Consider the following 23,078-nt stretch of genomic DNA (forward strand, 5'->3'; position numbering starts at 1 on the left):
GTTGCTTTAAAATACACTCCCACTGCCGAGCATGGTGGTGCAGCCTGTAATCCCAGCACTCAGGGAGGCAGAGGCAGGAGGATGTCTGCGAGTTCAAGGCCAGCCTGGTCTACAAAGAGAGTCCAGGACATCCGAGGCTACACAAAGACACCCTGTCTCAAAAAACAAAAATTTACTCCCAAGAGGCTGTTTTCCCCACTGCATTTTCAGTTGACTAAGCTACAGAGGGCCAGGACCACACCCACACACGGAACGAAGTTGAAGCTTCTCATGGAAGCAGGAAGCTGCCTAGCAAGTGGGAGGGGCGCGAGCGCAGATGTGAGCCTGGAAGACACCGGACAACAGAGCTCAGAGTCCTGGGAGCTGCTGCCGAGCCAGTCCTGGGTGCCCTTTGAGTCTCTCCCCTGCCTAGGCATGCGGGTCAGCCTGAACAGAGGAGCAAGGCTGCGGGAAAAGCCCAGGGGTTTGGTCAGCAGGCTGGAGCCCAGGGCGGTCCTCGCTCGGACTCTTCTCTAGACCCCAGCTTCCCATCAGTCTATCTCTGTCACTTCCTCAGGGAAGCCCCTTTGCATGGTTCCTTATAATGGGAACAACTCTGACTTCTTTTTCCATGAAGTATTGAATCTAGAGTCTAGATTCTAGAGCCTCCTGCATGCTAGGCAAGCCCTCTAACACACAGGCAGTCACACTCACATACACACACACACACACACACACACAAACACAGAGGGAGAGGGAAAGAGAGAGAGCCCTCTTCTTACTTTTCTTTTTAAGACAGGGTCTCAAACTGGCCTTGAACTTTCAACCCTCCTGCCTCAGCCTCCCCAGGAACAGGGATGACAGACTCAGTTCACCCAGCCAGCCTTATGACATCTTTATGGCACTTATCGAGCTCCAAATTAATCAACTAGGATATCAACTGTGGAGGACTCCTGTCCTGCCAGGAAAAACCTAAGCCCAGACTGATAAATTACTGGCACGAGCCCAATCCCTGACCCACACAACCACTTAAGGAATAAATGATTGATTTTGTAAAGTAAGTGTGAAACAAGAGGCAAGAAATGACTGTAAGCCAGGCACATGCCTGTAATCCTGGCACTAGTGGCGCAGAGGCAGGTGGATCTCTGTGGGTGTGAGGTGAGCCAGGGCTACAGAGTGAGTTCCAGGACAGCCAGGGATGCAAAGTGAGAGACGGCCTGTCTCAAACAATAAAAAGAACAGCTGGGCAGTGGTGGCGCACATCTTTAATCCCAGCACTCGGGAGACAGGCACAAGAGGATCTCTGAGTTCAAGGACGCGCTGGGATTTTTTTTTTAAGAATTCAAAAACACTCTATGGGGACTAAAAAGATGGCTCAGGGGTTAGGAGTTCACATTGCTCTTCCAGAGGACCTGAGTTCAGTTCCAGGCACCCAAGATCAGGTGCCTCATGACCCAAACTCTGGTTGCAGGGATTCCAGGCCCTCTTCTTGCCCCCTTGAGGCACTGCCCTCATATGCAAATGCCATACAGATACATGTGCACATGTACAAATAAATATATTAAGACTCCTAAACAACATCCATTTCAAGGTCAGCTCTTAGACTCCTCCCTATCCTTGATGGAGAACTCTATCCTCATTCCTGACCCCCTTGTCTACCCTAAAGCTGGGGACCTTGGGAGGCAGACAGGTCTATCTTTCTGCTTTGAACTTGCCCAGATAATCAGCATACCTCTGCGGATGTCCGCAGAGGTCAGGGGCTCCTGAGGCTACCTGAGATTCACCTGCAGAAGGTAGGTCAGGCTCACCCAGCTGAGGAACACAAGGGTCCCAGCCGTGCGCTGCACAGAGCCGGGCAGCAGAGTTCACCTGCTCTCCCTCCAGCCTTGGTCTCTCAGGAGGTGCTTCCCAGCTGGTTTTACCTCATCACTCCTCGCAGGCTGGGCTCTCCTCTCTGGGTACAGCCACTTCTGCTCTCGGCTTGTGGCCAGGCCTCATTTGCATTGCAACCCAGATGGCTCACCGCAGCCTGGCTTCCCAGAACTGCCCAGCTGCCCTGTTGTCTGTTCCCCAGCCCAGCGCCAGCTTGGCCTTGTGGGTGCTTCCCACCCTGGCCCTGGACAGAAATGGAGGGTGGGATGGCAGGAAAAGTGTTGGAAGCCCATCCTCTACCCCCAACTCAGAATTTATGGACTCCAATAGGCAGGAAGTAACTCCTCAGGACCCCATTCCATTCACTCTGCACCTCCTCCAACACCCGCCCCACACATACCCAATACCCACCCCCAAGTCCTCTGTGGGCAGAGGCAAGGGTCCTGGCACTCAGGCCAACCCAGTCCCCGGAGGGTACCAGGAATTTGAGAAGTGAGGATTGAGTGAGTGGGCGGTGGGTTGGTGAAGTGTTTTCTTTTTCTTCCCCTCCTCTGAGTTTTCTGGGAAACGCCAGAGGCCCGCCTGGCTTGGAATGTCAGGCTTGAAAAGACTCTTTAGCTGCCGCCTCGCAAACATTGGACCCGCAGACCTTTTCATTAGCTTCAGGCCCCGCCTGACTGCAACAAAGGCCCGACAACTGGAATGCTACTTCCTGGCCTCAGGCCATTGTCCTAGACACCCTCCACCCTGTGAGACTGTCAGCAACCGGAAAACAAGAAACTGGGGTCAACTTGATCGGTGACCCCTGAGCCCTTCTCCTAGAAGGGAAGAGGTTATCTGTGACAAGCTCATCCCAGCCTTCCCTCTGTTCCTCAAGACGTCCTGAAGGGCAGAGAGAGAGAGAGGCTGGGCTACAGCTAAGAGCCGCACCCTCAGGGACCATGGCAGGCCTGTACTCACTACAGCTTCAGGGGGTAAAGGAGAGACTTTCCAAGTTGACCCAGAGAAGGAGTAAAAGGGAAACAGGCTCCTGCCTCACACTAGACTGTGTTTCAGGGCATCTGGATTCCCATCTTGTGTTCCCAGGCCTAGGTGACAAGTTAACACAGAGCTGACAAAACAATGACCCATGTCAGGCTACCTGATGCCCACACTCAAACAACCTTTCACAGCTTTGAAGACAGAGACCTTGCACTTGATTCTCAGCACGATCATGGGATGAGGCAGGGCTCCCAACCCTGTGACTGCAGATCTAGTCATCAAGAATAGCAATCACATCACAACATCCGTGCCCAGGCTAAGTATGGTACCTGGGGCCACCAAGCCACGCTGTTGCTTCTGCCTGCCTAGGCGCCAGCATTCCTTCCTATCTGGGCTCAGAGAGTGAGCTCAGCAGATGTCACTTGCCACAGGCTGGCAGCTGAAACCACAGAGCTCTTCCTGTCCGTGTCAAACGCTTATCTTTATTATCTTTATGACCCCCACCTTTGCCTGGAAATGGGATTCTGAATGCATCCAACTTCTGCAGTGGAGAGATTAGAAGGTGGTAGCCTCCCAATCCCTGAGACGGGAAAAGGCTAGGTGGAGCTAAAGGGCCAGATCTAGATAGCTGGCTCTTTTCCCCCTTCAGCTACCCAGCAGATAAGAGGAGGATGCAAACAGGGTTTGGGTTCTGCCGTGGTCTGTCATCTCTAGTTCTAGTCCTTGTCTGAAAGTGGGTCTCTGGAAATGCGCCTGCATTAACCAGGGTCTCTTCCCACTTTCCTGGGCTGTTTGTCTTCAGATTAGCAGGGTAATAATCTCCGGTAAACCATTGCTGGGTCTTCCCAGAACCCATGCCGCCTAGCCTGTCCGCGCAGAGGCTTCAGAAACCAACCACTCAAGAAGAAAGCTGCCTGTGGTATCCAAGACTGATAGACAATACAAGTCCACGCAAGGTGGAATTAGATTCACTGAGGGCGCCCTGTCCACCAGGCCCCAGGTTTACAAAGGAAATAGGGCTCAGTGGTGAAGAGCCATAACCGTTCACAGTGCCCTGTAAACTCCAGAGGTCCAGATGCCTCTGGCCTCCGTGCACATACCACACACATCTACACACAGGCACACACATATACTCATAATTTTAAAACAATGGTAATTTCAAAATGTATAGAAAAAAAGGACAATATATTCAACCCCTTCCTTTAAGATTCTCAAGATTCTCACTGACTGAGAGGTCAAAACACTTTGATGAGTACAGCAGTTTCAACACCTATTGTGACGGGAAAACACAAATCAACCAAGCTGGAAAGTCAGTTTTACCCCAGGGGAGCAGGTAGGCTAAGCCAGCTGACAGAGGCAGCCCAGCCCACACAGCACACGTCGGGACACCTGGAGGTGGACAGAGATGGGGCAAGGCTCCCACAGGAGCCTAGCACTCCACGGAGGAGGAGGTTCTCTTTTTCTTGTCAGGTCCTGATTGTTCATCTGCTCCTCTTAAAAACTTATTTTTGACTGGACTCAGACTTCGAAGCAGAATCTCTCAGCAAGGACAGCCTGTGTCTGTCTCTTGGCAATCTGTTCCTGGTGTCTTTCTTTGGCTTCCTTCATTCTCTTGGCCAAAAGTTTCTGCATGTTTTGCAGCCTCCTCCTTGTTGTGTCTTGGTGCTTTGTTTCTTCAGAGCCATACATCAATGTTTGTGTTGCAGGACGTGGGAGTAATAGGACGCTGACTCTTGGGTGCCTTGGGCCTGAGCTTCCTACTTTTTTAAAGGGCTGTCTGACTGCAAATTGGTGGAAATTGTCTTTAGAGAGACTGAAGTTTTCAGATTCTGCAAGCTCTTTTAGGCTCTAACTGTGGAGGCTCAGTAGATCTCTCAGTCCAGAAATCTCCTTCCTTCTCTCCTTTTTTTTTTTTTTTTCTTTTTACAATAACCAAGTTGAGAAGGAACATTCAGACTGGCACACACAATGCATCTCACAGACTTGGGCTTCCTCTCTCCAGTTCTCCTTGGTCTGTAACAGGAATGCCCCTGACTCAACAGCAGACACACTTTACCCTAGGTCAAACTTACTCCACAGAAAAGCCTGGTTTGTTATTCCCACCGCTGATTCGGACTGAAGACCCCTTCTGCTCTTCACCCAGACCGTTGGCCACATGCCCTTCTCAGAGAAAGTACGAGCTTTGTGTTCACATGCCACTTCAGTGATACCACTTTCTAAAAGTTGGCACCGGGAAAGGAGATATTTGGCTTCATCTTGACACAGGGTTGCGAGGTTTTTGTTTGTTTGTTTTTGTTTTTCATTTTTCTCATCTTTAATTTATGTGTGTGGGTGTTTTGGCTGCATGCATTACATTCATATCTGATACCTGTAGAGGCCAAAAGAAGATATTGGATCCCCTAGAATTAGAGTTAGCAGACATTTGTTAGCTGTTATGTAGGTGTTGGGAATTGAACCTGAATCCTCTGCTAGAGCAATCAGTACCGTTTCTCCAGGCCCTGGGAGTGTGCTCTTTGGTTGTTTTGTTTGAGGAAGGGACTCACAAAGCTCAAGCTGGCCTCAAACTTGGCATGGACCTTTTGATTTTGGGGACTGCAGACTTGAGCCACCAGTATGGGTTCCACGTGATGCCTGTTAAATCCTGGAGGCTGACCTTATAAAGGAGGTCAGCCTCGTACCCTCCTTAACACCCACCCTAAACTTCTGGAGTCCAAGCCTTTGAAAGGTAGGGAGGGATGGTAGGGTTAGCTTCCTAAATTATAATCTTAGGCCCCACCTAGGATTTTTGCTGGGCTGCTAAACTCAGCCCCTTCTCCCACTGAGCTCAGGAGGTTTATCTTGAAAGCCTATAAACATGAGGAATTTATTTTGTTGTGGGTTTTTTCAGCTTCTCCCAGTGCAAGCGACAACCTTATTAAAAGACCTGGCCACCTAAAATCCACCTCAAGGCGTCTCTACAGAATCTGGAAAGAATCTTCAATATTTTAAGCGGTTGAGCCGGGTGTGGTGGAGCACACCTTTAATCCCAGCACTCAGGAGTCGGAGGCAGGTGGATCTCTGAGTTTCACGCTAGCCTGGTTTACAGAGCCAGTTCCAGGACAGCCAGGGCTACCTGGAGAAATGCCACCTGCAGGATGGGAGGCAGGAGCTAAGGACGGGCTTCCTGCATGCTGGGTAAGCACCCTCTCAACTGGGGGACGTCTGAAGCCTCGAAGGCACCGTTCTAAGCACCTTAGTCCTCACGGCAACTCATGGAGGTGCTCTCATTAGGCCAGTTTACACAGGATTGGTGGATTGGACTCACAAGGCTACTGTGCAGCGGAGCCTAGGAGCAGCTTAGGTTCCTAAAAACATGCGTGGCGCCCAGCTTACCCATCAGTCTCAGGCTGCAGCAGCCAGCCGCAGAGACGTGCCTGATAGCTCCTGTCCTACCTCTCCAAACAGCCCTACACTCTCGGCCTCTATTCTGAGTGAAGTTCCCTGCTGACCCTGCAGAGCCAAGGCTCTCTTGAGCATCAACTCCTGTTAGGACTTGTTCAGAAAAATGAATCTCTCCAACCAGGCCAGGATTCCTAAAGCTTCGGCACCATTTCTTCTCCTTTCCCTTTCTCAAACTCATTCAGTTGATTTATATAAGGTCTATGTAGCCCTGGCTGGCCTGGAACGTAGGCCAGGCTGCCCTTGAATTCAGAGATCTGTCCATTTCTGCTTCCAGAGTGCTGTGATTAAAGGCGTGCACTACCAACACAAGGCCCTGAGCTTTATCTATTATGTGTATGTGGGGGGGGGGGTTGTGTGCATGTGAGTGTGGGTTCCCATGGAGGCCAAGGATGCCTCAGAGCTGGAGTTACAGCAGTTGTGACCCACCCACCTGGGTGCTGGGAATCACACCCAGTCTTCTGGAAGGGCAGCACGTGTTCTTACCTGCTGAGCCAGCTCTCTGGCCTCCTCACTTCCCTCTCGCACCCACCTCAGGACCCGTCCCAGGGTTTCAATGGGTTCCAGCCAAGGCTAGTCTTCCCTCTTGGCTCAAGGTCTCTGCCCCGAGGCAGGGTTTTCCCAGCAGCAGTGCTATCCCCAGGCCTGACAGAAGCAGGCTTGAAGTGAGGGTTTGTGAAATGGATGAATGAACTTGACTTGTGTCAGAGCATTGTAATTTACAAAGCACTTTTCCATCCATTAACTCCAGGCTATTTCCTAAGAGTCCTCCCTGTCCTCCACTGCCCTCAGCACAGACATGTATGGGCCAGGCAGCTGCTGCCTAACACTCCCCGAATGAGAACCAGGAGGCCTTGTTCGCGGAGAAAGAGAGAATCCATTTCAGGGGAGCCTGCAAATGACCGGAAGGCAAGGCCCGGACCTCACTTGAGGTATCCCCACATGTGAACAATGTCTGGTCATCAGCCTGTGAAATATTTTCAGTAAGGCCCTTGAGCCTCTTGGGACTGTCCCACTGAATCACCTACTCTTTTTTAACCGTTGATAAGACTAAGCCGAGAGGCTGGGCAGGAGCCTCTGTCAGTTCCTCAGCATCCGAGGAGCATACAGGGAGCCAAGATACTGACGTGCCTACCGCCTACCAATTCCCCAGAAGGGAGCAGGTGGCCCTCCTCCCTGCAAGCCCGAGCTACTGCGTGTCATCAGCACTTTCCCCTCAGGCCGGTGCAACACCAAGCCTGTGGTATCTAAGAGCCCTGGGGCAGAAAGCCCACAGAGAGCAGCCACTCTGGGCGTCACTGCGCTGGTTCTGAGGTAGCACACCAGCATCCTGCTGCCTGTTGCAAAACTCGCCACTAGGCTTTTATAGGTACTCACGTGACCAGGAGTAAGTCAACCTTTCACCCCAATAACCTGCTGTTATCAATACTCCCTCCTCCACCCTGCCTTCTCAAAAGTTCAGATACCCTAACACTCACAGGCAAGGGAGGGCCCATCCGAACACTTCAGCGACCGTCTGGCAGTGGGCTGAACCCATAACAACTGCTCAGTGGGCATGCCTGCTGGCCTGGGAGGTGAACCTCCCTTCTCCGAGGGGTTCCCTACTCCTGCTCTTGAATAAGGAGTCCCACAACCTCTCTCTCCAGGGTCTGGGAAACACAGCCAAAACGCTGCGTGCCTACAAGACTCCAGCGCGCCCTCTAGTGGACTCGGGCGCGAGCCGGGGCGCGGGGCGGGGGGCGGGGGGGAATCATGGTTTCTTTCCTCAAGCTCTCAGGACGCGCCGAGAGCACCTGGGCGGACCCACCATTCACCACGCAGGTTGGGAGGCCCAGATGAGTGATAGGGTGGCAGTTAGCTGCTTCCCCCGCCCCCACCCCTGCAAAGGGCATCAGCACCCACGTCTGTCACCAAAGAGCCAGGCAATGGGTGGATGAGCCGAGGCCCCGCAGCTGCCTCCACTTTTGATCTCCCAGCTTCGTCGTTCGGACCTGTCCACAGGTAACCGTCTCGCACCCCCCACCTCCACTTCCCAGGTCCTTAGTGAGCTGGCTGCGGAACGGCCCTCCCTCCCTTTTGGCTGGCATGGGATGCTTGAAACTGTAAACGCGGACCTCGGGGTGGCTTGGGTGGGGGCGAGGGGAGCGTCCCCGCAGGGGTCCAAGAAAAAGGGAAGGGGTGCCGGGAGTCTCTCCCGGCCGGCCTCCTAGAACTGCCCGCGCGCTCCCATCGCGGCACCCCGCCTCTGCCAGAAACCAGCCTTCTTAGAAGGGAGGGGGTGGGGGGGAAAGTGTGAATGAGAAGTTGGGGGCGGAGCGCGGGGGGGAGGGGCCGCTGCCAGGAACGCTCGGCCGCGGCTGGCGCCGCGCCCGCCGCTCGGGCAGCCTCGCGCCGCGCTTTGTCTCCCTCTCCGTGCGTCTCGCGGGTCCTGGAGGCCCCCAGCTTCCAGGCCCGCCCTCGGCCGCCCGCGGCCCCTCCCTCGCCCTCCGCGCACAGCCTTTCAGTGCAGAGTAGTGACTAAACATTACAAGAAGGCCGGCCGGGCAGTTCCAGGAATCGGGGGGGCGGGGCGTGCTGGCCGGGTAAATACCCGCGCGCGCGGCCTCCGGGGCGGCTCTCAACTCCGACTCTTGGTTCGCCTGCTCTCACCACCGCCGCTGTCTCTCCGGACTCCCGGACGGCCCCTGCCCGGCCCAGCTCTCTGTCGTGGCCCCTCGCCCGGGGTCTTTTGCCTAATCCATCTCGGGGCACGCCTGATCGGCCCCCGGGGCAGCGAAACCGGAGGGGACGCACGCCCGGGGAGCCCCTTTGTGGACTTCACGACCGCCAACATCTGGGCGCAGCGCGGGCCACTGCTGGCCGCCGCCTCGCCTTGGGGACCGTAGGAGGCGCAACCCCAAGGCCGGAGACTTCGCTGCGGGACTAGGTAGGAAGGAGGGGCGCGGTGTGGGGAAGGGTGGGGGCCTCGATCCAGCTCGGGAGCTTTTCCCGGTTTCTCCTCCCCTTCCCGGGTCATTCCCGGTAGGGAGGGGACGAGGTAGGGGGCAGAGCGGATGAGAACCGAAGATCCCGGGTTCCCGTAACACTCAGACTGGGCCCTCGGGCTTCTGCAGTCCCCTCTCCCTCGGATCTTGTGTTTGTCACCCCTCTTTCGTCCTCGCCGCCGAGGGCACCGGACTGAGCGGCGCCTTGAGCGTCCCTGGGGCTCTTGTCTCTCCCCATCCTGGCCGTGCTCCTGGAGACCCAACTTTCACGCGCGAGTTTCTCTCGGGCGTCCTCCCTGGGCGCGCTGGAGAAGGGACTGTCTGGGGTCGGCCCACCAGGACCGAGGCCCGGAGAGCTCTGTGAGGTGGCTGGGTCCGAGACACGGCCTTCTGCGAGGCCGGGGGGAGCCCCGGGCGCTCGGCGGGGACTGGAGGGCCGGGCACGCTGGAGAGTTCCGGGCACTCACGCGCCTCGCGCTTTGCTCTCCACAGCACCCCGGGATGCGGTAGCGGCCGCTGTGCGGAGGCCGCGAAGCAGCTGCAGCCACCGCCGCGCAGATCCACGCTGGCTCCGTGCGCCATGGTCACCCACAGCAAGTTTCCCGCCGCCGGGATGAGCCGTCCCCTGGACACCAGCCTGCGCCTCAAGACCTTCAGCTCCAAGAGCGAATACCAGCTGGTGGTGAACGCCGTGCGCAAGCTGCAGGAGAGCGGATTCTACTGGAGCGCGGTGACCGGCGGCGAGGCGAACCTGCTGCTCAGCGCCGAGCCCGCGGGCACCTTTCTAATCCGCGACAGCTCGGACCAGCGCCACTTCTTCACGCTGAGCGTCAAGACCCAGTCGGGGACCAAGAACCTACGCATCCAGTGCGAGGGGGGCAGCTTTTCGCTGCAGAGTGACCCCCGGAGCACGCAGCCAGTGCCCCGCTTCGACTGTGTACTCAAGCTGGTGCACCACTACATGCCGCCGTCGGGGGCCCCCTCCTTCTCTTTGCCACCCACGGAACCCTCCTCTGAGGTGCCGGAGCAGCCACCTGCCCAGGCGCTCCCCGGGAGCACCCCCAAGAGAGCTTACTACATCTATTCAGGGGGGGAGAAGATTCCGCTGGTACTGAGCCGACCTCTCTCCTCCAACGTGGCCACCCTCCAGCATCTCTGCCGCAAGACTGTCAACGGCCACCTGGACTCCTATGAGAAAGTGACCCAGCTGCCTGGACCCATTCGGGAGTTCCTGGACCAGTATGATGCTCCGCTTTAAAGAGCAAAGGGGTCAGAGGGGGGCCTGGGTCGGTCGCCTCTCCCCCGAGGCACATGGCACAAGCACAAAAATCCAGCCCCGATGGGCGGTAGCTCCCAGTGAGCTTGGGGCGGAAGGCTTCTTCCTGGGGGCCTCCGCTCTGCCGAGTGGGACAGGCAGGACCTGGAATGTGTCTGAGGGGAGGGAGAGTTGCCACCTGCTTTCTCTCCCTCAGCTCCAGCTTCTCTCTGGAGAGTCCAGCTGGCCTGCTGGGACAATAGCATTGACAAGTGGACTCTCTTCTCCCCTGCCTCCACACCCCCCTCTGCTTCCTTCCCAAGGGAGAGGGGGAAGACACCTCTAAGTGCTGGACTTAATGAGAACTGTGAGGGGAATCTTCAAACTTTCCCACGGAACTTGTTTGCGCTTTGATTTGGTTTAATCCTGAGCAGGCGCCAGGCCTGGGGGAAAGATGGGAGAGAAGAGGGTGTGTGAAGGGTTTTCAGCTGGCCAAAGAAATGACCACTCCCACTGCCCAGCCTAGGTGAGGAGTGGTGACTACTGCCTCTAGGGAGAGGCAAGGAAGGGGTGACCTGAAGAGAGCCATTCTGGTGCCAGGCCCCTCTCCCTTGGGGCAGCTAATGAAACCTCCCAGATAGATCCCAAAGCCCCTTTGTAAGGAGGCAGAGGCTTTTGGAAGAGAGATGGATGGGGCTGGTGGTTGGCTACCTTTTCCAGCACCAGAGGGAGGCAGGTAAACAGATGAGCTGCCTTGGAGCCAAGGTTTCCAGAGCGGATGGGGCTTCTACTTTGTTTCTCCTGTGTCAGGCTGGGAGACTTGCCTTAAATGCCCTCTGTCCCATGGATGGGGATTGGCACACGAGGAGCCAAACACAGCCAACAGGCAGAGAGTTGAGGGGTTCACCAGGTGGCTGCAGGCCAGGGGAAGTGGGTGCAGAGAGGAGAGCCAGTCACTCAGACTTATTGGTGAGTGCTGGGAAGAAACTGGCCAGTCCTCTTGGTCAGGGGGATCAGCAGGTCCCGGGTCCTTAAGGCCCTGCACAACCTTACCCCTTCTCACCTGGGGGAGGGGAAGGTGATGGAGAAGCCTTCAGGGGCTGCCCACGGTGGCCACTCACAGGAATGCAGCAGCCATGGAATTAACCTGGAACTGGTCTTGTTTTGGGGAGAAACAACAAAGTTTTCTGAGTCAGGTATGGGGCTGGGTGGGGCAGCTGTGTGTTGGGGTGGCATTTTCCCTCTGTTGTTTTTGAATAATGTTTACAATTTGCCTCAATCACTTTTTTAAAGATCCACCTCCAGTCGCCCCTACTCCCCACTCAGGCCTTTGAGGCTGTTTGAAGATGCTTGAAAAACTCAACCAAATCCCAGTTCAACTCAGACTTTGCACATATATTTATATTTATACTCAAAAAGAAACATTTCAGTAATTTATAATAAAGAGCACTATTTTTTAATGAAAAAAGGCTTGATCCTTCTTTTCCTGCTTTTCTCTTCCGCCCACGTGCAAACGAGGGGAGGGGTCGAGTCTGACTGTGCTTTCTGGATCCCTGCCTCCAGCTCTGAGGTAGAATCAGATGGGCCCTCACGTCACCAGCAGCCCTTCTGTGTCACTGGCAAGCTAAGGCAGCCACCTAGACTGTTACCGATGGGTAATTCCTGCCAGTCTGATTCAGCTCTGACCAGAATATGCAAAGCAAGTTTGCGAAGGAAGTGCCTGCTTCAAAGGGCTTACAGGGAGCAGGCTGCGCTGTGGTCAAAAGCTGTTAGAGGCGCCGAGCTATTAGTGATCAGTCCGGCTGGGATCAGTCCCGGCTGGGCTGCTTGGCAGGGAGGGGTTCCCAGAAAGCCTGGATGTGGGGTCCTGACGGTGACTCGTGACCTAAGCACAGCGTCACAGACATCATGGCACGGAGGGGGAGGGGTAATCCCCATACAAAGCTGGAAAGCAGGTGGGGCCCTGGGATGGTGTTTTGGCTTTCTGGCCATGCTCCTCCATACATTCATTTTGTATTCTTAAAAGTCCCAACTGGGCCATGGACTACCTGGCTTCTGGAAAACCACACGTGGATTCATGCTACCTCTGGGCACTAAGGAGGCTGAGTCTCCCAGGCAACCCCATGACATAGCTGTGCTTCTGTGTGAGCAGGACGCAGCACGACTTGGATTCGTCATTTCTGGTGCCTGAAGAGGTGATCTGTAAATATTTATTCATTGAGTTTGGGGCAGACTCGGGTTCAGGGAAGTTAAGCAACCTGCCAAGGACACAGCACCAGGAATGTGGGAACAACAAAGGATTGGTGCTTAGGGGCATTGATTTCCCACACTGTCTCCTAAACCAAGAGCTAAACTGGGTAGTGGTGGCTCATGCCTTTAGTTCCAGCACTCAGGAGGCAGAGCCAGGCAGAATCTCTGTGAGTTCGAGGCCAGCCTGGTCTACCGAGTGAGTTCCAGGACAGCCAGAGCTACACAGAAAAACAAACAAACAAACACAACAAAAGCAAGTGCTTGATGTCCCTCCTACACACAGGTTTTGTGGTAAGATTCTGCTACGAAAACAAACACTGTTCCGTGGTGCTTTTTCTCCGGCTGCCCAGACCCAAAGAGCTCTGAGGTTTGAGTGTTATTCCCAGCACGGGGCTCCTCAGTCTCCCTGTCTGATACTCAAGTACCTGAAAGGTGCCAGAGCCTCCTCTGGTCCCTCAGCACACCTGAGAAACAGCTGCCTCAAGAGTCAAGTGTTTAAAAGGCAACTGGAAGAATAAACAGACCTGTTTGCTTACCCGTTTCCTGGGCCGTGGGGGGAAACGATCCAAAGAGATAAGGGGCTGGAGCAGGCATGAGACCCGGGTAGACAGAATCCCAGACCCTCCATGAGGGCTGTCAACCCTGAAACCAGGACTGCAGGCTACAGCAAGCGCACATCTCGCCTGGAGTTCCCAGGGTCTCAGGAAACCTTCCTGTCCTGAAGCCTGCCCAGTGGTGTCCACCTGCCACTTGCTGGAGAGGTCCACTTTTGTGGAAATTACAGCCTCCACGGACCCAGGGAACCTGGCCATGCAGCTGGCCCCTATCCTTGAGCCAGAAGGTGGCTGTTTAGCCACGTGTCTGTGTGCATCGGACATGGGTCCTCTTTCTCTCTGCCTATGGCCCGGAAGCTCAGTTTAGTTTGGGGTGGGGGTTCTCAGAACAAAGAAGGGGCTTGTTTTCCCTGCCTGCAGCTCCTTGCCTACCTGGGTCTTCTGTGTCGCCAGCTCAGAGCACACCCCAGGACCGGCGCACACCAGGAAAATCAGTGTTCAGAAGAGCAGAGCAACTTACACCCTCACAGCGAGCAACCGGCCACAGTCACTCCATCCCTCCCTGAGCCCTCCTCCTCTCATCCCTGTCACACAGCCCTTCTGTGGCTCAGTCTTTTCAGGGTAAAACTCTCCTCCTAATGTGGGGACCTGGGGGTCTTGCTTTCCAGAGAGGTGCTCCTGGACCCAAAATGCTCCATAAAGGGCTTGCAAGGGGTGGGGCAAATCCATGTACTTGGAGCGGCAGAAAATGAAGCTGCCCTCTGCCTCTGTATTCTATTACCGCGCTTCCAGGACTGCAAGAATCCACCCGAGAGGCCCCGTTCTCCCTGCTGGTGCTGCTTTGGGCTGGCCTCCTGAAGACTTGAGCCAGGAATGGGAAATCCAAAGCCTGCTTTTGGGATAAGAGGGAGAGAGGGAGGCCACAGACAGGCAGCTGGCGATGGAAAATAAGCCCTCGCGAAGTGTCCTCGCGTACAGAATGAGTAAGGATGTCAGTCAGGGAGGGGCCACCGCAGGGGTACGAAGAAGCAAGGCAGTCAGGGCCCCAGAAACGACGGCTGGGTAGTGATTGGGGGCAACATGCACGAGGACGTGAGGTGCCCACCGAGGCCCAGAGTGGGCAGAGCCCCTCAGAGCCCCTTTCTGCGCTCCGCCCATCCTCCTCCCGCTTCGAGCTCCGCGCTGAGAGCCACCCTCTGCCAGGAAGAGTCACTTCCCGGCCACCGCGGGAGCCCGGGAGCAGCTATGCGAAGAATGTCCGCGTTGTGCGCAGGGAGGGCGGTCCCTTCAGGCCCGGCTCCCAACACGCCCACTCGACCAAGATACGCCTCCGACACGCCCCCTCCCGCGGAGCGCCGTCGCCACGGCAACGGGATTACAGGCGCAGAGAGCGCTGTTTATTCTCAGCCTAGTGCCAGGAAACTCGGCCGCGAGGCGGCCGGCGCACCTCCCTGGGTGGGGGCGGGAGGGAGCCTGTCATTGGTCACAAGAGTCACTGACCCCCTCCGGGAGACGACCGGAGTTAAGTCTGAGAGAGAGAAAGCCAACAATAAACTAGTAAGCGTGTAAATGGCTATCAAATCAACTCTTCACTACACACCCACAACTTGGCCATGGAAAGCCACTGGCTTGTTTTGAGTTATCCCCCAAAGCCTGACAAAGGGTCTGAGCCACCTTCAGTCAGAACACTCCTGATAGAGAAAGTAAGGTGCTGAATCCAAGGGCAACCCCTCCAGGATCGTGGAAGAGGGTGACAGAGTCAATGAGACGACCTGAAGCCACTTTCAGTCTGCCTAGCTTTCCCAGTGCCTCCCGGGCCTCGTGAAGGCAAAGAGAACCACGGCTGGTCCCCGGGGCTGATTTCCCGAACTCCAACCACAGCTCTTGTGAATCAGGGGGCCTGAGAATCAGAGTCTGAGAATCCCAGGCCCTCCTAGCTGACCCACCTGCTGCTCACTTTGGGGAAGCCAAGCCTGTGTTTCCGCTCTTCCTGGAAAGGGAATTTCCTCCTAGCACCTTGACTAAGCTCAAGCTGGGAAGTGAAGTAGGGAGGGGAGGCCTGAAGTTCACCACAGCTGTGGCAAGCCTGGACAGGCACAGCCCTTTTCTGTCCCCAGGCTCCAGACCCAGAGGCCCCGAGCCCAAGGACAGCAGGAGCTGTGGAGGATGGTCCATCCTCCTCAGGCGCTGAGCCCTCCCAGCTGTGCTGTGCTGGGAACAGGCCAGGCGTTTGTGAAATCCTTGGGTGAGCCTGACCCACTCTCATGAGGACGGCCTGTGGAAGCTGTGCTGAGGGGGGATGGGGGGCTGTTCCCAGAAGCAGGGAGAACTCTGGACTTCCCACTCCTGGGCTCTCTGGATTGCAGCACAGACTTAAGCAATTGCTGCAGCCTGGAAGGCAGCTTGCAGAAAGAAGCTGAGACCCCAGGCTTTTCCAAAAACAAAGCCAGGGTTCTGGATGCAGGAACTGTGGGCAGTAACTGTTGCCATCCGCTGCGAATTTGCCTATTTGTGCCACAGTGGGCCTGGAGAGGTCAGAGGACAACTTTCAAAAGTCAGTTTTCTCCCTCTACAGTCTGGGTTCTGGGTAGAATTCAGATTGCCAGGCTTGGCAGCAATGCCTTTACTGGCTGAGCCATCTCACTGGCCCTAGAAACACCCAGATTTAAAAAATCATGTCAGTCTGTCTGTCTGTCTGTCTATCTGCCAGCTGTGGTGGTGTAGGCCTTTTCATTCCAGCACACAGGAGAGAGAGGAAGGGAGATCGCTGTGAGTTCCAGACCTACAAGGTGAGTTTCAGGTCACCCAAAGCTACACAGTGAGACCTTTTCTCCTAGAACTAAAACATAGATAAATAAATAGTTAAATTTCAAAATGTTTTTTTTTATGTGCATTATACACGTGTAGAGATTAACATTGAGTTGGCTCTCTTCTGCAGCTCCTATTACTTTTTTTTTTTTTTTAGCTTTTTGAGACAGGGTTTCTCTGTGTAGCTCTGGCTTTTCTTGAACTCATTATGTAGACCAGGCTGTCATCAAACTCAGAGATTCTTCTGCTTCTGCCTCCGGAGTGCTGGGATTAAAGGCGTGTGCCACCACACCTGGCTCTACATCTAACAAAAAATTACATCTAACAAAAAATTACATTTATTTATTATGTTTGCGTGTGTGCACATGCGTCCATGTGTGTGTGTGTGTGTGTGTGTGTGTGTGTGTGTGTGCAGAGATCGGAAGGCAACTGTTACCTTACCTCTTGTGGGTCTGAGGAGTGGAGCACAGGTCATCAGGCTTGGTGTCAGGGGCCTCTACCTGCTGAGCCATTTCCGTGACCCTCTTGGAGATGGATTTCTCCACTGCCTCAGAACTGACCAGTTTGGTAACACTGGCTTCCCAGTGAACTCTGGGACTCTGGCTGTTTGTTTCACTTCCCAGTGCTGGGGCCACAGGCACTCTTTACCACACCTGGCTTTTACATGGTGCTGGGGATGTGAATTCAGGTTCTCAGGCTTACAGCAAGCACTTTACTTATTGAGAAATCTCCCTAGCCCCTAAATTTAAAAGGATTAAAAAAAAAAAGAAAGAACATTACATGCAGGTTTGTTACAGCTAGCGCAGGCTGGCCCCCCGAGGATGTCCGTGAGTGATGGGATTATAGGCTTCTACCTCCGCATCCAGTTCATGCTTGTTGGGAGTTAAATCAAGGGCTTCATGCGTGGTAGAGAAGGCATCTACCAGCCGAGCCGCACCCCAGCCTGAGAAACACTAGTCAGCAGAGCACAGACTATTAAAGGTGTCAATATGAAAGCCACTAGGACCCTGTCCTCCAGGAAGCTGCCAGGCCACACAGCCACCAGGAGTGCTATTCACAGCAGAATCTTTGCGGCCGGGATACTAAGAGGCTCGGAGGTGTGCGCTGCAGCCCTGAGCTTTAAGGTGCACATACAGTCTCAGATGGCCATAGATGCATGCATATGCATGCACACACGCACACACGCATGCACGCATGGACATAACTACATGTAGACTTCCCTTTCGATGTGGGAGCTGAGCGACAGCAGTCTATTCTCCTAACTTCAGGCTCACAGCCTGAAAGGGGAACCAGAATGAAAGCTGAGAAGTACCCTAAAAGGGAATGGGTATAAAAATAAAACAGTGTACAGGGTACAGCTTGGGGTGTCCAGAAGGAAGTGACCTACAGCAGCTTCCCAGAAACAGACGCTCAGCTGAGACAGTCAGCAGGTTCTCTTTCCACGTGCCTGGGGGAAGAAAAGGCACTCGAAACACAAAACGGGGGAAACGCCAGGAAGGGGAAGCCCGGAGGACTTGGAGAAGTTTGGTATGACCCAGGCGCGGGCATATCCACAACACCTTCATGACACCTCACCTTCTAAAAATACTGCTTCTGTCATGGCACACGCGCAGCCCAGCCCATGGAATCCACAGTGCTGGTCCTCTTGACACTGTCTACCTAGCCAAGTTTCCAAACCCTGCAGGCTCTAAACACCGAAGAAAGCTTTCTGCTGCCTCCCCCTGCCATCCTACTCCGTCCTGCACCGTGAGACACAAGTCCTCACAACGAGATGGTCTCCATACCTGTGTCCCACACGCACACACGCACATCCTTTGCTGCCCAGCCTTCCCATCCTACAGCCGGGCCCTGCCCTTCTGGTCACAGCCCTGGAGACCTCTCTCCACCGCAAGCCTCCCACGTGTGTACCGGCAGCATCCATGTCCTACCAGGTCACGTCTACTCTAAGTGCTAGGACCATAGCGCAGTGGAAAAAAAAAAAAGTCAGGTGTTGAAGGGGTCAAATTTACAAGGCTGTAAATTCTAGCACTTGGGAGGCTGAGGCAGGAGGATTATGTGCTACAGGCCAGTCAGAGCCACATAGCAAGACCCTGTCTCAAAAGAACAAACAAAACAAAGGGCCAGGGGCACAGTCCTGTGGTAGGGTGCCTTGCCAAAGCATTTGCGAGGCCCTTGGTTCACTCTTCGTTATCGGTGGCACGGGGACGGGGTATTAACAGGTCATCTCGGTCGCCAATAAGAAGAGAATACGGCATTTTCCAGACCAGCATCTGTAGAGGTTTGGACATGCCTCCCATCACAGACAAGTCTGTGATCTGACGTAGTATTCAGACCCTTCCCACGGCAGCTTGCACCCGCATGGAGATCCTCCATCCACACCAGCCAGGGGTTCCTCTCAGCACTCCAGGTGATGGCTTGGCGCAGCTGGCTGTCACTGATGCCTTGGTCAGCCTTAGATGCAAGCCCTGCCCTCCTGGACCTTGGGTGATAACAGAAGAACTGCCAGCTGGTCTTATTAGTGGGGGCCTCAGCAGCTCCCAACAGGCAAAAAAAAAAAAAAAAATCTACCCCTCCCCCAGCAAGGGTTCTGGCCACCCATTATCTGGAACTTGGCTCAAAGCCCCAGGGAATCCCAAGCCCCTCTAAGTTATTTTTTCTGAAGACCAAGGTGGGGCTTGGGAAATGACCTCCAAATTCCTAACCATTCTAGAAACCTCCAAAGCAGTGAGTGGCAGAGGAGCTGGCCAGTCCTGCATGGAGGCGGGCTGGCTTCCAAGCGTGGTCCCCAGTCATTCATTGTCCTTTCAGATTCTCTTGGCACCTGGTGAAAGTAGGCGAGGGGGTCTGGCAGGGCGGCTGCTCAGTCAGCACCACCCAGGAACAGGGAGGGCTGTGAGTGGCGCTGGACTACATTTCTGCAAATCACAGGCCCAGCTTTCCTTCCTGGACTTTTCAGGCCACTGCAGAGCCAAGACTTGACTCACAACTCAGCAAGGACCCTGAACAGGCTTGGGCTAGAGCCTTGCAGCGGAAAGGTTGGGGCAAGGGCCCAGATGAGACCTTCCCCTGGGCCCTCTTCCAGGCCTCTCCAGCCTAAGAGAAAGAACCAAAAGGTGAGCTGTGGGTCCTAGCTGCAGGAAGAGACACCGTGCCTATACTCAGGACAGGGCCTGAGCTGTCAGTCTTGAGTGCGAAACACAGCAAGGCCCTGGGGTCACCAGGCCAGACTCTGGACAGCAGCCAACTCATAGAGCCAGATGCCAGGCAGAGGCTGCAGTACCCTGGCAGAAAGATGGGGAAGTGGCCGGGATGACAGAAGTTCCCGGAGGCCAGGCAAGGCTCCGAGGTGTTCACGCATGCGGCTGCACCCACATTGCTGCTCAGCGCATTCTGAGAGCCTGTGTAAAGGTGACAGACAGACAGGGCACTCACTCTGCATGATCTTTCTACTGGCAGTGAGTGGTTATGAATCACCCTGGTCTAAGCTCCCTTTGTGGGCAGGACAGCCAACCCGAGACACCAGCCAGCATTCAGGTGGAGGCTCTGGCAGGGGTCCAGGCTTTCCATTGGGAGGAGAAAGCTGGCTCAGAGCAGGATCAAAAAGGAACCTCAGGAACTCTGGGGCGCTGGCTCAGTTGGTAATGTGCTTACCATGCTAGTATGAGAACCATGTTCAGATTCCCAACACACGTGTAAACAGCCAGGCACAGCACGACTCACATATAATCACAGCGGTGGGAGGCAGATGCAGGGGGGGGTCTCTGGGGCTCACTGGTCAGCTAGTATGGTCAAATCAGTGAACTCCAGAGTCAGTGAGAACCCCCCCTCACCGAAAAAAAAGAAGCTGAGTATAGTGGCCTATGCCTTTAATTCTAGCACTTGGGAGGCAGAGGCAGGCAAATCTCTGTGAGTTCCAGGCCACCCTGGTCTACTGAGTGAGTTTCAGGAGAGACAGAGCTACATACTGAGACATTGTCTCAAATAGTAGTGGTGGTGATGATGATGGTGGTTATGATGATGGTGATGCTGCTGCTGATGGTGGTGGTGATGGTGGTGATGATGGTGATGGTGGTGATGATGTGATGGCGGTGGTGATGATGATGGTGATGGTGGTGATGATGGTGGTGGTGCTGATGATGGTGATGGTAGTGATGATGGTGGTGGTGCTGATGATGGTGATGGTGGTGATGATAAATTGAAGGTTCATGATGTTCATCATGATGAACAACAGTGGTGCTGTTCTCCGCCCTCCATACATATATATGCACACGCCCCAGCCCACCCCCACCCCACCTCAGGTTAGGCAGCTAACCTGGCTGCTCAGGCTTGAGTGTTCTGTTTCCTGCCTATGGAAGATTCCATTAGAAACTGATGAGAAGTGTGGGAGAATATCATTGGCCCTGGTCTCCTCTTGGCCCGTGGAGGGAGAAGATAGGTCACCATGACACAGCCCTTCTTGGTCCTAACCCTGCTCACCCAGCCTGCTTTGTTTATTTTCCAAATATTTCTGCAGCTGTGCTCCCGATGTGGGCAGCTCTACTTTCAGTACTTGAAACATGTGACTCTCCAGTCAATGTATGAGTTACACCTCTGTCTGTCTGTCTGTCTGTCTCTCTTTCTCTCTCTCAACAGGGTCTTACTGTGGATCCCCTGGCTGGCCCTGAACTCACTATATAGACTGAGCTGGCCTCAAACTCAAGGAGATCCTCCAGCTTCTGCCTCCAGAGTTCTGGGATCAAAGATGCACGTCACCAAACCCAGTACTTGTCCTCACTCTTTGCCAAGAGTCAAGTATTACTAGGCTATGGGAGCGGAGGCTGGCTTTGAACTCATGGTCCTTCTTGCCTCCACCTGCTGAGTGCGGGGATTACCGTGTTAACCACCTCATCGCTCTTGTTTGCTTGGATTTGTATTTTGAGACAGAGTCTGTATGGAGTCCTCGCTGGCCTGGGACTCCATATGTAAACCATGAGACAATCCTTGAGACAATCTTGCCTCCCTTGAGACAATCCTCCTGCCTCAAGCCTTTTGAGTACTGAGATTACGGGTATGAGTCACTGTGCCCATCCTGTGCCTACATTTTCGGTGGAGGAGACTGTGGAATGGGGAGACAGTATAGCCGGCCTAAGGTTGCTTAGGCAAACTCAGGTAAATCTGGGGCCCAACGCTGCATCTCCGCTTCAGCACCTTCACCATGGCCAGAGGACTCACTGTGTCACTGGGCCCAGGAGACTCAATGGGTTTCAGGTGTGCCCCACACCCACGTGAGGCACATGACCTTGGGCAGGTCCTGGGGGTGTCAGCAAAACCTGACTCTTGGGCTGCGGTGTGGATGAGGCAATGTGGGAGTTTATGATCGCAAGGGTTCAGCCAGACCCAGATACCCCCTGCCTCCCTGTCCATGTGGAAGGAAGCAGCCGCTTCTTCTAAGGTGTTTCCTGTCTGAGGGGTGAGGAGTAAGCTGCAGAACATCCCTTTGGTTCCCTGCTTTTCCCTTTCAAGCCTCTGCTTCATGGTCTGATGCATTTCCTTCTTGTTTTCCTTACTGGACCCGCTTGACCTGGAGTCACAGTACCACCATCCAGGGGCTGCCATCGCAGAGTGTCACCAACTAGGCGGCTTAAGACAACAGAAAGTCCCCTCTCCACTCGAGAGGTCAGAAGTTCCAAACCCAGTGTGGTCCTTTTCTGCCCTGCCCTGCCCTGCCCAGCTTTAGGAGGCTGTTAGGAGTCCTTGCATGCCCTGGCTTTTGGTACCCACCACTCCAGTCTCACGGCTTTCTCCCAGGCTTGGCTGTCTCTACGTGTGTGAGGGTAGAGGCCAAAGACCACATCAAGTGTCTTTCTCTATCACTGTCAGCCCTATTCAATTTGTGTATGGGGAAGGTAGACATTTGTCATGGTGCTCTTGTGGGGATCGGAGAACTTTGGGAACCAGTTCTCTCCTTCTACCTTATGAACCCTGGGGGTCAAATTCAGGTCATCAGGTTTTGTGGCAAGTGCCTTTCTCTGCTGAGCCATCTTTTTTTTTTTTTTTAAGATTTATTTATTATTTATACATTCTGCCTGCACACCAAATCTCACTATAGATGGTTCTGAGCCACCATGTGGTTGCTGGGAATTGAACTCAGGACCTTCGGAAGAACAGCGAGTGTTCTTAACCTCTGAGCCATCTCTCCAGCCCCTCTGCTGAGCCATCTTGTCATCCCCTGTTATTACTGTTATTTTTTGAGACAGGCTGTCTCACTGAACCTGGAGTTTACCAATTGGCTGGAATGGCTGGCCACCAAACCCCGGAGATTCCCCTGTCTTCATCCCCCAGTGCTGGGATTATGTCCTTGCCTCACCTTTCACACTGGTGTTGGGATCTGAATGAAGGTCCCCATGCTTGTGCAGGAAACACAATACCCATTTCTCCAGCCCCTCATCCCTGCCCCCCTTAGAAAGACACTAGCCACTGGCTTAGGGCCAAGTCAGCCCAATCCCACCTTAGCACATCTGTAAAGACCCCAAAGGCATGTGCAAATGAGGACAGGGCCAACCCACAAGAGCCATCCTGTAGGATCTGTTCAAGATCTCCTGTCAGGGCTGGAGAGATGGTTCAACTGTTAAAAAACCTTACTGCTCCTGCAGAGGACCTGGGTTCAATTTCCAGTATTCATATTGGTTGTGAGGCTCCAGGCCTATTCTGGTCTACATAGTTCTCTCTCTCTCTCTCTCTCTCTCTCTCTCTCTCTCTCTCTCTCTCTCTGGGTTAATATGCACCTGCAGTCCCAGAAACTAGAGGTTGGAGGCAAGAGGATCTCTTGAGCCCAGGAGTTCAAGAAAACCCATTTGTCTATGAGGGGGACATCAGGGAAGGAAGATAGAGACAAGGAGAGGCAGACACAGAGATGCCAGCACTTGGGAGGAGAGTGTGAGTTCAAGGCCAGCCTCAGCTACTGTCTCTAAACCTGCT

At 54.3% G+C, this 23,078-nt stretch overlaps 1 protein-coding gene across 1 annotated transcript; it reads left to right on the forward strand.

Annotated features, from left to right (window-relative positions):
• Window positions 1-8,657: 8,657 nt before the first annotated feature.
• Socs3 (suppressor of cytokine signaling 3) lies at window positions 8,658-11,977 on the forward strand. The gene is made up of 2 exons (XM_021640128.2): window positions 8,658-9,196; window positions 9,747-11,977. The coding sequence occupies exon 2, from the start codon at window positions 9,835-9,837 to the stop codon at window positions 10,510-10,512; it is 678 nt and encodes a 225-aa protein (XP_021495803.1). The 5' UTR covers window positions 8,658-9,196; window positions 9,747-9,834; the 3' UTR covers window positions 10,513-11,977.
• The last annotated feature ends 11,101 nt before the right edge of the window (window positions 11,978-23,078 follow it).

This window comes from Meriones unguiculatus, chromosome 7, assembly GCF_030254825.1.
Source record: "Meriones unguiculatus strain TT.TT164.6M chromosome 7, Bangor_MerUng_6.1, whole genome shotgun sequence".
In the NCBI taxonomy this organism is placed as follows: Eukaryota; Metazoa; Chordata; class Mammalia; order Rodentia; family Muridae; genus Meriones; species Meriones unguiculatus.

What these genes read in the sequence shown, in the direction of transcription:
- Socs3 (XM_021640128.2), top strand. Translation starts at nt 9,835, where the DNA reads ATGGTCACCCACAGCAAGTTTCCCGCCGCCGGGATGAGCCGTCCCCTG.